Source organism: Octopus sinensis, linkage group LG3 (genome assembly GCF_006345805.1).
Source record: "Octopus sinensis linkage group LG3, ASM634580v1, whole genome shotgun sequence".
Taxonomy (NCBI): Eukaryota; Metazoa; Mollusca; class Cephalopoda; order Octopoda; family Octopodidae; genus Octopus; species Octopus sinensis.
In genome coordinates, this window is record NC_042999.1 from 8,191,819 (window position 1) to 8,206,818 (window position 15,000).

The 15,000-nt window shown below is 36.5% G+C and overlaps 1 protein-coding gene and 1 long non-coding RNA gene across 3 annotated transcripts in view; one reads left to right on the top strand and one right to left on the bottom strand.

The window, feature by feature from the left end:
* LOC115209404 (follistatin-related protein 5-like) overlaps positions 1–15,000 on the top strand; it is a 409,770-nt gene that overhangs the window by 337,563 nt on the left and 57,207 nt on the right. For both annotated transcript variants that reach the window (XM_029777801.2, XM_036500843.1), the window contains 2 exons: positions 2,353–2,513; positions 8,478–8,595. In XM_029777801.2, coding sequence (XP_029633661.1) covers positions 2,353–2,513; positions 8,478–8,595 — 279 coding nt within the window. The remainder of the gene's footprint in view (positions 1–2,352; positions 2,514–8,477; positions 8,596–15,000) is intronic.
* On the bottom strand, positions 5,437–14,733 carry LOC118762393. The gene is made up of 3 exons (XR_004998136.1): positions 14,504–14,733; positions 9,355–9,357; positions 5,437–5,449 (listed from the first exon to the last, which is right to left on the bottom strand). It is a non-coding gene; the product is annotated as an uncharacterized LOC118762393 (long non-coding RNA).

Here is a 15,000-nt window from a genome sequence, read left to right on the forward strand (position 1 = left end):
TAATAATAATAACAGAAGTAAGATTAGTTATCTTTCAGTTAATTATAAAAGGAGCACGTTACTAATCCCAGACATGTATATCCATAAGATATGTCATAATCCTCCCAGATTATATCTATATATATATATATATATATGTATATATATATATATATGTATATATACATATATATATATATGTATATATATATATATATGTATATATACATATATATATACATATATATATATATATTATACATATATATATATATATTATATATATATATATATATATATATATACATAATATATATATATATGTATATATATATATATATACGCACTTCGTTTCTTCTGTGTTCCCAATACTTTTAACGAGATGAAATTTGTATTCTAATAATGCTCTCTTTGATAAATCACTTATATCTTAGTGACAGATACTTAGCCATTCTTTATCATCATAATCCTTCCTTATTCCTGTTTCTTCACCGTTTTCCTCTCCAGATTATCTTGATGCAATGTTTGCATAAATTCTGCCAACTCTAGAATTTGATTTCATTTCAGGTTTCAACCTCAAATTCTCGTTACTAGTCATCCAATGTAAACGAAGAATTTCTTTCCAAGCTCATAATATTCATCTTTATTTTGGTAATGGCATGATTATAACTCAGCTTAGAAAAGTCAATTTAAGTCCACCAAAGGCAACCTTGAATTCTTTATTATCAATATTTATTCTACTAAAAGATGGCAAGCTGCCAGAATCATTACCATTCCAGGTGAAATGCTAAGCGGTATTTTGTCAGCCGCTACATTCTGAGTTTAAGTTCCGTCAAGATCGACTTTGCCTTTCATCCTTTCGGGGTCAATTAAATAAGTTCTAGTTACGCACTGGGGTCGATATCAACTTAATTCGTTTGTCTGTCCTTGTTCGTCCCCTCTATGTTTAGCCCCTTGTGGGTAGTAAAGAAATAGGTATTTTGTGTGTCTTTACAGTCTGAGTTCAAATTCTGCCGAGTTTGACTTTACCTTTCATTCTTTTGGGGTTGATAAATTAAGTACCAGTTGAGTACTGGGGTCCCTCTGATCGACTGTCCCCCTCCCCAAAAATTTTGGACCTTGTGCCTAGAGTAAAAAAGAATATTTATTCTACTACGTTAATCTCATTTTTTACTGGAATACATAATCTTTATAGATGAAGGGCAGTTTTTAACCCAACTGTATTCTAACACCAAAATAAAAGTAAACAGTATAACCTGAAAAGGAAATTTCAATATAAGAGGTGTGATAAAAAATTATTGGGAGTGTTGCTATGGTAACAGAGTGAATGAAGCCACTTGGCACAGATTGAACTTGAACTCTGCTCCACATGCACATCATCATCATCATCATCATCGTTTAACGTCCGTTTTCCGCGCTGGCACGGGTTGGACAGTTCGACCAGGGTCTGGGAAGCCAGTCTGATCTGGCAGAGTTTCTACGGCTGGATGCCCTTCCTAATGCCAACCACTCTGCGAGTGTAGTGGGTGCTTTTTACGTGCCACCTGCACAGGTGCCAGGGGGGTCCGGCATCGGCCACGATCAGTTGGAGCTTTTAACGTGCCACCAGCACGGAAGCCAGCCAAGGCGGCGCTGGCAACGGCCATGTTCGGATGGTGCTTTGTATGTGCCACCGGCACAGAAGCCAGTCAGGGCGGCGCTGGTTATAATATTTTCACTCGCTTCTGTTGTTTATAGAGGTGCTTGAAAGTGTAACACATCAAGCTGAGAGCGTTGAAGGTGACTGAGCAAAATACACCTCCACTTTTGCCAGGGACATTTGTGTAGACGTCTCCAGGCTCTTAGACAGACCAAACTAAACACTCACACAGTATCTCACAAGTAACTTCTTTTGATGCAATGCAGTTTTTCCCACCTCCCCAAGAATTATTGCTGTTTGTATTTTGTAAAAAGACCAATGTAGACAACACTAATGTGCAGTAACAAGTATTCTGCTAATTGCTCAGGAATGTTGTTCGTTAGTTCTTCACACAGCCTGAAAAATACATTTCCATTCACCAACTCAACAGCTGCCATAACAGCATTTAACAAAACGCCCAACACACTCGTGACAACTTTATCGCACCTCCAACTCTCCATATTACATTACGTTCTATTACTCTGGGTATTTATTAAGTTACAATTCCATTATTTTATTTGTGTTTATTTTGGGAATTCTTTCTTTCCTTAGTCTGCTATCTTCATTTTCTGTTTCTTGCCAATAAATACGAATTATATCTATTGCTATGAGACACATTATATTTTTTGTCACATTTGCACACCTCCAAAGAAAGAAAGACTATATTTTGTAAATTCTTTATTTCTATTCCTTAGATGTCCCTGGCCTCCTGCTTGATGAGAAACTTCGCATAATTCCAACACTAGCCACTGTCGATAATGGTCTAGAGATTAAATGCGGCATTAAAGGCTCTTCAGAAATAGTTTGGCGCCGAAATAATATTGATCTTCATAAAATCCACAATCCAGAAATCATGGTAAGTTGGCCAAGATTTATTATTGGTAGACGGAACCAAAGAAACCATAACAGAAGATCCTTCACATTGGAGAAATAGTTCAAGAGAAAGCATAAAATATCTTTGACAGATGCATCTTAATAAAGCAGGTTGTTGATGCAGAATGGTTAAAAGTTATCTTAGATAAGCTCTTAGAATACATTTACTGGAAAACTGAAACAGCGCCAGTGCCAAAAGAAAATATATATTGTGTCATATGAATAATCATTGACTGCTGCAGAGTGTGATAAATGGGTGCGGAGACAGAGATGCATGGCTTTTCATAGAATTTAAACACCAGAGTCAAACTGCAAAGGGACAGAGTTTCACAACTTCTAATGGCAGTGTAATATTTCACAAGATTATTCCTTATCAGCTATACATCATACATATATCTATATATATATACATACATGTATATATACATACATACATATGCATACATATATATATATATATATATATATATATACACATACATGTGTATATATATATATAATATATATATATATATACATATATATATATATATATATATATATATATATATAATATATATATATATATATATATATTATATATATATATATATATATATATATATAATATATATATAAAATACAGTGTACCTTTAAACACATGCGGAATCCACTCGTGGGATTCAATATGCTAGAAAGAACAGCTAGGTTCCATAACTACAAAATTAGGGATACAATTGGAGAGGAACGAAATGAAAAGATAAAAACATTTTACCATCTAGTTTCCTGGACCAATTGGTTTCTGATTTATATATATATATATATTTTAAATGTGTAGAGGTAACACACGAGTAAGTAGATATTTATGAAAATGAAGAATGAAAATGCTACTTTATTAAAATTGGGTCCTTTTTAATTTCCCTTTATATAAATACACTAGCAGTATCGCCTGGCGTTGCTCGGGTTTGTTTCAACCCTTTAGAATTGGAATCTTTGAAAAGTAAAAATTTTGCATTATGTAGCTTCTTATTCTCTTTAAGTGAACATTTTTCTGGTTGAAATACACCGAAAGCTGGAAACACAGCAGTCAAAGAATCGTAAGAAATAGGGATTTTCATAGAAAAAAAGAGCACCTTTTTGATGTAAATAATTTTTGGTATTAACATGATCCGATTTGAATTTTTTCTTCTTCGGAAGGAAGAGCAAGCCTTCTTCTATCATACTCTCAATTTTGGTCAACTTGTTCCACAGGGTCTCGGAGGAGATAGTGTTAGTTGAAGGCTACAAAACCTGCCATACACAGACAACTTCAGCTTTATATATATATAGAGAGATTAAAAGAAGAATGTTTTGGTTTTGTTTTACAAATATACCAAAATCTTACATAAATAAAAAAGAGAGACAGAGACAGACAGAAAAAGGAAAATGTACCTTGTTTTTTAAAATTGTGGAAATATTTAAAAAAACATTTCATTTAATTTTTCCACTATTTAATTGTTTTTCATGCTTTAGTCTAAGTTGAAAAAGTCACAGAGACTAAAACCAGTACTAAAATGTTCTTCATGATAAAATTATTTTACCATTTTCTACCTTGTCCTATTTTCCTTATATATATATAAGGAGGAGTGACTGTGTGGTAAGTAGCTTGCTTACCAACCACATTGTTCTAGGTTCAGTCCCACTGCAGGATACCTTGGGCAGGTGTCTTCTACTACAGCCTCAGGCTGACCAAAGCCTTGTGAGTGGATTTGGTAGACGGAAACCGAAAAAAGCCTATCGCATATATGTATATATATATATGTGCGTGTGTGTGTGTGTTTGTGTCTGTGTTTGTCCCCCCCCCACCATCGCTTGACAACCAATGCTGATGTGCTTACGTCCCCGTAACTTAGCAGTTCGACAAAAGAGACCGATAGAATAAGTACTAGACTTACAAAGAATAAGTCCTAGAGTCGGTTTGCTTGACTAAAGACGGTGCTCCAGTATGGCCACAGTCAAATGACAGAAACAAGCAAAAGAAAGAATGAATGAAAAGAACATACATGCATACATACATGCTTGTGTAGATATATACATGCACATATATATATATATATATATATACCGGAGTAAACACATAAATGTGAAACAAGGTGGAAAAAAGAGTACTCAAATACCAGTGGTAGAGTAATATGCTTTATTTTAAGCAGCAGAAAATTCAACAAAATCTGTTACTCTGAGTTTCTCGTTGCCGTTCATCAGACAGTTTTTGCTAGAATGGAACTGATATATCAATTCAATCTATACTCTTACAAACGCTACACCTTTAAAAAGAAATGGACTTGTTTGATTGGCCCTTTAGAAAAAACGGTCAATCTTCGAGCGATAAACAAAAAGGTCAAAAATATATGTATATATATATACATATATTTTTGACCTTTTTGTTTATATATAAATACATATATTTTTGACCTTTTTGTTTATCGCTCGAAGATTGACCGTTTTTTCTAAAGGGCCAATCAAACAAGTCCATTTCTTTTTAAAGGTGTAGCGTTTGTAAGAGTATAGATTCAATTGATATATCAGTTCCATTCTAGCAAAAACTGTCTGATGAACGGCAATGAGAAACTCAGAGTAACAGATTTTGTTGAATTTTCTGCTGCTTAAAATAAAGTATATATATATATATATATATATATATATATATATATGACACGGTGTAGGTAAAGAAATTCGAGAAATTTTAAAAGAAAATACGAAACCAGTTATTTCTCCAAAAACTATGTTACTATACACAAAATTTTACAACATTTTTCTAACATAACGACTTAAATATATTCTTTAACCTTATAAAACAAACCTTCTATAGTTTTTTCACTCTTTTCTATTTTCTATATATATATATATATATATATATGCCTGTGTATTTATAAACCTATGTATAGACACTGACTTTGAATTCTTTAGTTATTCTCTGTATATCTTTTTCATTTTATGTGACTATGTTGTATAACTTCCTTACTTTACATGCATACATACATACACAAACGTGTGTGTGTGTGTGTGTGTTTGTGTGCGTATGGATGTGTGTATATAGATGTTCATAGTGAAATAAAAGAATGAGGAATCAATATTGCATTGTTAGATGAATAATTTTGCTTCTAATTGAATTGTGTTTGTGGTGATATGATACCAATGGTTTCATGCGTATGTATTCAATTGTCGTTTGAATGAGGGTCTGATATGAGATCATAGATGAAAGGAATTTCACCAATGATCACTGCACTTCACTCATCTGCCTATGTGTGCAGTTTGTTTGTATATGTATACATGCGTGTATGTTTATGTATGTATGTATATGTATGTATGAATGTATATGTATGTATGTATGTATATGCATGTATGTATATGTATTTGTGCATGTGTGCATGTATGTATGTATATGTGTTTGTGTATGTGTGTATGTATGTGTGTATGTATGCATGTGTGTATGTATGTGTGTGTATGTATGTATGCATGTGTGTATGTATGTGTGTATATGTACCTAATAATAAGTGTATATACGTATATGTGTGTATGTATATATGTATATGCATGTACATATATGTGTATGTGTATATATGTGTGTATGTATGTACGTGTGTGTGTAAGTATGTATATGTGTGTATGTATGTGTGTATATGTACCTAACGTAAAGTGTATATACATATATGTGTGTAAGAATTTATATATGTAAAAACAGTATATATATTTTAAATAAAAGTCTGATTCAGCTCCACATGACTCCAAGTTTTGTGGGTGAATAGGACAAGTCCATCTGAGCAGATACTTGGAGCTTGGTCAAACTATTATTAAAAGTATATCCAGCATCTCACAAATGTGTTGAGCGCTACTCTCTTTGCGATGTTTTTTTGTGATGTTTTTATAGTTTTAATAAAAAAAAGGATATTACTCTACCTTTGGTAATTGAGTACTATTTCCCCTACAACCTTGTTTTGCATTTATTTGCTTACTCTTATACAAATGATATATAGATATAATTCTAATATTGAGAATATAATTTAGCAGAAAATATTTGCAAAGATACTATTTACTCTCTCATTATCTGGGATAAAATAATTAAATTGCTAATAACAGAATTAATAAAATAGGTGATTGCAGGCCCCCCAAAAACTTTAAATAGCTGAAATATTAAAACTTATATTAATCAAAGGGCATACTGGGTATGCCTACCTGCTGGAAATAACAGTTAAAACTCTTCTTTAAACTGCCTTTTAAACTGCCTAAAAATAACATACAAGTCCAAATACTAGAAAATATAGAACTAGATGCTATTTTGGTATGTTGGCACAGATTGTCTCCCGTGCCAGTGGCCCATAAAAGGCACCATTCGAGCATGATCGTTACCAGTGTCACTTTACCGGCAGATGTTCCGGTGGCACGTGAAAAACGATATTCAGACATAGTGGTTGTCAATGCCGCTAGACTGATTCCCATGCATGTAGCACTTAATAAACACCTTTTGAGTGTGGCCGCTGCCATTACTGCCTCACTGGCCCTCGTTCCAGTGGCATGTAAAAGCACCCACTACACTCTCAAAATGGTTGGCATTAGGAAGGGCATCCACCTGTCGAAACTCTGCCAGATGAAGATTAGAGCCTGGTGCAACCTCTTGCTCACCAGTCCTCAGTCAAACCATCCAACCCATGCCAGCATGTAAAGCGGACGTTACACGATGACGATGATGATGATGATGTATGCTCGCAGATGGTCGATTTCTGTAGTTATTGTCAGTGTTATTTTTTAGCAGTTTAAGTAAGAATTTTGAATGTTATTTCCAGCAGGTAGATATACTCAGTATGTTCTTTGATCAATCTAAATTTTAAATACATATATATATATATACATATATATGAACTTTACAGAAAAACAAAAGACAAAGACAATTGTATAATCAACAAGCAGGTGTATTAGTTTGACACTCAGGAAGTTGAGAAAGTCTTTTACGTTTCAAGCCTATGCTCTTTAACAGAAAGGAACACAAGGAAATAAATAGAGAAAGAATTTTAAAAAACTGTGGATTTAGTGGTGTGTGTCTGTGGTGTAGATAGATAGATAGATAGATAGATAGATAGATAGATAGATAGATAGATAGATAGATAGATAGATATAATTATATTTATATACCAAACTAAACTGTTCACTGAGTGTCTATCTAATGTATTCAATGTGTACAGCTAATATTCTGCTGCCTTTCATGGGATTTGAAAGCTGGAATATAGGGAAACAGAACTAAGCCCTGTCATGCATTTTATCACCTTTCCAATTAAGAGTAAAACTTTAGAAAATAAAAACCTCATCATCATTTAACGTCCGTTTTCCATGCTGGCATGGATTGGGAGGTTTGACAAGAGCTGGCAAACCGGAGGGCTACACCAGGCCCTGTTTGTTTGTTTTGGCAAGTTTCTATAGCTGGATGTCTTTCTTAACACCAGCCACTCCACAGTGTGTACTGGGTGGTTTTTATGCTATGCCAGCCCCCGTGGGGTCGGCAAGTTGCTTGCAAGACAAAGTCTTCTCAGCTGAGAGAGGGAGTGGAACTAAGAGAAGTGACCATGGGCCAGGTGTGCAGTTAGAGTATAATAAGGAGCGGGTGGGGGAAGAGATAGGGGACAACTAAGAAGAGAATTAAAGAGAAAAATAGGCAGTCAGACTGAGAGAGAGAGAGAGGTGACCTACGTACAAGGGAACAGTGGGGGTGGGGAGTATATGTAATAGAAGGGATTGAGGGGATAATTCCATAAGAGGGTTTCTGTTTTGGCATGATTTTTATGGCCAGATGCCCTTCCTAATGCAAGCCTTTTCACAAAGTGGATTAGGTGCTTTTTATGTGGCACCAACATCACTGAGGTGTCCTTTTAATAAATCCATTCAATAAACCTTTTTAATAAATCTTTTCACTATAATTTTATCATTTGTTTTCTTTTAGGTTTTTGATGATGGCTCTTTGTACATCAGTAGCATTGGTATCCACCATATTGGTAATTATTCTTGCCATGACAAAGAGGACGCCAGCATTAAGCAGACGCATGTCCTCAAAGTACACAGTAAGTAGAAAGATTATTTCTTTTTACCTGTAATTAGAAGAATGGATTTTGTGTTGTAACTCTGAGCATAAAAAACAAACATTAACACACACGAGCACACACATACACACACACACTCTTACACACACACACACACACACACCTACACGTGTGTGTGCATATGTATATGTCTATGTGTGTGAAAACGTGTGTGTGTGAAAACGTGTGTGTGTGTAAATGTGTGTGTATGTGTCTGTGTAAATGTGTGTGTATGTGGGTGTGCATATGTGTGTGTATGTGTGTGTGCATATGTGTGTGTAAATGTGTGTGTGCTTATGAGTATGTATGTGTGTGCATAAATGTGTGTGTATGTGTGTGTGTGCATATGTGTGTATGTGTATGTGTGCATATGTGTATGTATGTGTGTGCGTAAATGTGTGTGTATGTGTGTGTGAAGCGCATGGCTAAGTTGTTAGGGTATTCAGCTCACAACTGTAAGGTCGTGAGTTCAATTCCCAGCATTGCATTGTGTCCTTAAGCAAGACCCTTTATTTCACCTTGCTCCAATCCACTCAACTGGCAAAAGGGAGTTTTACCTGTATTTCAAAGGGTCACCCTATTTACATTCTGTGTCATGCTGAATCTCTCTCTGAGAACTAGATTAAGTGTAGACATGTCTATGGGGTACTCAGCCACTTGTACATTAGTTTCTGTTCTGTTGATTGGATCAACTGGGCCCCTCATCATTGTAGTGTCAGTTTATATATATAGGGTAAAGACCCACTTCGGTCGTGAATGACCGCCACAACACTGATGTTATGCAAGGGAAATGCAAAGGGGCCAATACAGCTCGGCCCCAGTGATGTTGCAACTCATTTCTACAGCTGAGTAAACTGAAGCAATGTGAAATAAAGTGTCTTGCTCAAGAATACAACATACAGTCCAGCCTGGGAATTGAACTCGCTACTTCATGATTGTGAGCCTGATGCTCTAACCACTGAACCATGAGCCTTCACACACACTCACACGCATGCACATGCACATACATGCATACATATATATTCAAAATGTGACCTCGTGTGTACCGTTGGCGATTTTTTTTCCTCTGTCTTCCCTTCTCTGGATCTTTCCTTTTCCTATGTTTCCGACGAAGAGCTCCACTCGAAACGTTAAACCCTCCTTCTTTCCTTCTTTCCTTCTTTCCTGAGCGTCCAATAATACTATATTTCTTCCACGTCCTCATGTTGTTGTGCTTTTTTGTGCTTTCATATTTGGATTAACCATATATGTATATATATATATATATATAGATATATGTATGTATGTATGTATGTATGTATGTATTTATGTATGTATGTATGTATGTATGTATGTGTACATACATACATATATATATATATATATATATAATCCTCCACCTTCTCATCATCATCGTTTAGCGTCCGCTTTCCATGCTAGCATGGGTTGGACGGTTTGACTGGGGTCTGGGAAGCCAGGGGGCTGCACCAGGCTCCAGTCTGATCTGGCAGTGTTTCTAGAGCTGGATGCTCTTCCTAACACCAACCACTCTGAGTGTAGTGGGTGCTTTTTATGTGCCACCAGCATGGGGATCACAAGTACAATTTCTATTTGATTTTGATGTACATATGTATGCATACTTGAGTATGAAACTTGAGTACTAGGTTATCCATATTTTTTTGGCATTCCTCTAGAGATAAGACGAAAACTTTTTATATTCACTGCCCACACACATCTTTGCCTCTATACATTCAATGAAGCTTTACAATAGCATCATACGGTTATTTGACTGCTATTTCCAACAAACCCTGGTACTGTGCCACTATTTCTTATTTATTTATAAAAAGCACCATCCGATCGTGGCTGTTTGCCAGCCTTGTCTGGCACCTGTGCCGGTGGCACGTAAAAAGCACCCACCACACTCATGGAGTGGTTGGCGTTAGGAAGGGCATCCATTTGTAGAAACATTGCCAGATCAGACTGGGCCTGGTGCAGCCTTCTGGCTCCCCAGACCCCAGTTGGACCATCCAACCCATGCCAGCATGGAAAGCGAACGCTAAACAATGATGATGATGATGATGATGATAATATATCTCTGCATACTTCTTTCACATTTCCATCCACCGAATCCTTTCATAATACTTTGATTGGCTGGGGCTGTAATAAAAGACACACTAACCCAAGGTGCCACAGATGTCGCACAGTGGGACTGAACCCAAAAGCCACACGGTCGGGGGGAAACGAATTTCTGAAATTGTATTTATTTCTAATTATTTCATCATTAAATAATTCTAGTTCGAATACCATACTTTTCTAAATAGTGGCATCTGTTCTGTTTGTTATATTTCAATGCGCAAGAATTTGCTATCTTCCCAAACTGACAAGATTTGTCAATTTGATAGCATTAGCGCCGTGTATTGAAAGTGTTGTTTCAAAGATGAACTTCAAGCTTTGAAAATATCAAAAACTATGACATGGACATATATTTTTTTTTTTGTTGCTTTGTTTTACCTTAGCAATCCTCTTTTTCCCCCTTTTCCCCTTTCTTTTCTTCCTCTTTTTTCCCCTTTTCCTTTTTCCTTTCTTCCTCTTCTCCTCTCCTTTCTCTTTCTCCCTGTCTTTCGTTCAAGGATTACTCTCCTTCATTTTCGTCATAAAATGTCAGCTACATTAAATAAATACATAAGAGAACATACATTTTTTTTAACCTGAAAATATTTTTTTTTTATTTTTCTCTATTTGTTTATTTTGATGTTTTTAAGCTTGACTTTAATGTTTCTGTTTTAATCATTGAAAAACGTATTTTTTTCATCATACTTGATGCACACGTGTGTGAGCTTTACCTGAGCGTGTATGTATCTGAACACATATACGTACCTGTGCATATATGTGCATGTATGCCCATGTACACATCAGTAGTATGTATGTGTAAGCATGCAGTATATATATATAAGTTTATGTATGTAGTACAAATATATGTATATATATATATACATATAAGTATATGTATGTAGCATGTATACACATATATATGTATATATGTGAATATCTATGGGCATAAATATGTGCACACGTATTCTTTTATCTCAACTCTTTCAAAATATGCAGTATGAAAATGAATTTTATTAACTGATTTTCTCATCTATTTAGTATGCGATATAAAACTTCAAAGGTTTCCATTTGATAAAAGTAGCAACAACAACAACAGCAGCATTAGTAGTACTAGTGGTGGTAGTGGTGGTGGTGGTGATGGTGGTAGCATTAGCGTTTCCTAAATTATGTAGGGAAACATATTCCTTCAAATAAAATAAATGAGACACTGTTAAATCCATGACTCCACTTTCCATAAACCCAGATTAAGGACACTAATTCGATAAGGGCCTATTTTAAAACAAAGTCCTTGGTCTATTAATCAGTTAAGGTATTATTCTCAAATGAAGTCACTACTTTTAGTCAGCTTAGGTCAGGTGTAGGGGCCATGCACTGTAGGAGTGTTTTGCTGCATTCACCATATGCTGTTATGTTCCTGGGCCCTTCGGGGCAGCCCTTTGAGCAGATTCTCAATCAGTCCTCATCTCCGTGAATTAACCTCCTTGACTGCTATGACCATGTGGCAGGTGATTGACCAGTATGAGCCATCAACCCAGCCAGATCCTCAGGGAAGAGAACACAGTAAGCAGGGTCTGCCTTGGAAAATTGAGCAACATGGCCTATCAGACCGAATATGGGTTCCTGAATCTTACCTGGTACTAAAGAGTGGAGAAGGGTGTTTGGTGCTGATGTTCAAACTAATTGACTCCTATACTTTTATTCAGTCTGATACTTATTCTATCAGTCTCTTTTGCTGAACTCCAAAGTTATGGGGGACATAAACAAAGCAACACCAGTTGTCGAGCTGTATAGCTCAGACATACTCATACAGACACTTACACACACACACACGCACACATGCACATGCACACATGCACACACATGCACACACACACACATACACAATGGACATCCCCCATCTCCTAAATTCACTCCCAAGGCACTGGTCAGCCAAGGGCTAAAGTAGACAACACAAAGTGCAGTACAGTGGGATTGAAACCAAAACTACTTGGTTGCAAGATAAGCTTTCTAACCACACACACACACAATCACAAATGAGTGTGTGTGTGTGTGTGTGTTTGTGTGTTTGGAATAAAAATTGAAGAACCCATTTCACTCCAAATTCCTGACTTAATGGTACTCTAAAATGTTGAGTACCATTAAAGCATGAACTCCAAGTGAAATTCTTGTTTCCTCATTTTTTTTCACCAAATATGTTGTATTCCAAGATGGTTTTAGCTGATTCTGTTTCTCCATGCAAGTCTTCTCCACTTTGAATCACTGCATTCTAATAATGGGTTGGATCTTATTAATTGAGCTCTTAATTATTATGGATTTAATTTTAGTTTTTCATGTTTATACATCAATTCTTTCTTTCCTTTTCTCTCTCTCTCTCTCTCTCTCTCTCCTTGTCTTTCTTCTCTCAGCCTCTCTCTTTCTCTGTCTGTCTATATGTCTGTCTGTCTGTCTGTCTGTCTGTCTGTCTGTCTCTCTCTCTCTCTCTCTCTCTCTCTCTCTCCTTCTCTTTCTCCTTCTCTCAGCCTCTCTCTTTCTCTGTCTGTCTATCTGTCTGTCTGTCTGCCTGCCTGTCTCTTTCTCTCTCTCTCTCTCTGTATCAATTTACCTTTGCACTTGCTTGCATACCTGTCTCTTTTGCCCTCTGCTTCTTACCACCCTCCTGTCCAATTTGAGCACCGTCTTCCGCGGATACATAGACACACGTATATTCGCATGTGTATACTTGTGTATGTGTGTATTCGTATTCCACATCACAGGTGTAAGAGAACAGCAACAGACTATAAGATCAATAGATATTATTGGTATGCATAGGTATGTGGTTAAGAAATCAACTTCTCAGCATTGTGGCTTGAGGTTCAATCCCTCTGTATTGTGACCAACCAATGCCTTGTAAGGAAATTTTTTTTAGATGGAAACAGAAAGAAGCCTGCTGTATGTGTGTTTGTAGGTGGGGAGCGTGGTTGCTGACAACCTGTAATAAGCAAATGTTACCATTTTTAGCTGCATGACTGTCTCTGATATTTGCTGACATTTCCTCTACTGCAAATCATAATACAGTTCGTTGCCTTTGAATTCTTCAACAACAAAACCTGCTTCACTTGAAGAACAACGAAAGACTGGTGTCAAGAAGTGCATCCGTTTAGAATAGTTCTACCTCAAACACTCACCTTGTCTAACCCATGCTAACATGGAACAACGGAAGTTAAACAAACAAAAGACACACACAAATACACACATACACACACGCACATGCACAGACACACACACACATTTCTGACATCTTAAGTATTTCATAAACTTCTGAGAGAATCTGAAACAATCATGTTTTTGAATGCCTTGAAGCACACACATACGTCCATTGATAATAGCTTTGAATATTTCAATATTGGTTTTGCGATTCCTTTGGTTTTATGTGTGTTCTTTGAGATATTCCAAACAGTTAATATATACGAGGGAAAGTCAAAAACTATACACACTCTTGTTTTTTCAATGTATTTACACAAAAGCAAGGGACAAACAAGTACATTCTTTTTTTACATAGTCCGTTTCCTTCTTGATGCACTTGGTCCAGTGGTCCACAACCATGCATATTCCCTCCAAGAAGAAGGTTTCCGGTTGGTCATGCAGCCATTTATGCACCGCTTCCTCCACATCTTCATCCATAGGAAATCAATGACCTCATAAACCATCTTTGATCGGTCCAAAGATATGATAGTCGGAAGGGGCGAGATCTGGTCTGGGCTGTGGGCAGGGTGTTCCAGCCCCTCGAAACCCAATTGGTTAATGGTTTCAATGTCTTGACACACCTGACACACCTTCTGACCAGAGAAATTGGATCACTGCTCTTTGTTCTTCTTTGGTGCACATTAATGCCAATGGAGTGGCCATACTTACACTGTAAAGCCATAAAGAAAAATGGTGTGACCAGGTTCAAACTTCAATCACATGACCACAATAGCACCAACTATAAGCACACATGCGCAGAAGGTAGTGTGACAATAATAAAGGTATGTTATGGTGAAAGTGCAGATCCTTTTTGACTTCTCCTCATATATGTGTGTTGGTGTTTTCAACATACAACTATATATATATATATATGTATCACGTGATCACGTGACCGACCAGTCCATCAGATGTAGTCACACATCGCTGGTCACAATGCGTTCGCATTGTTTTTAGCCTTCGAATGACGCCACCCCGCTGGCTAAGCAAGCAGGCCAACAGAAGAAAGAATGGGAGAAAGAGTGGTGAAAGAGTACAGCAGGGATCACCACCCCTTGCCGGAGCCTCGTGGAGCTT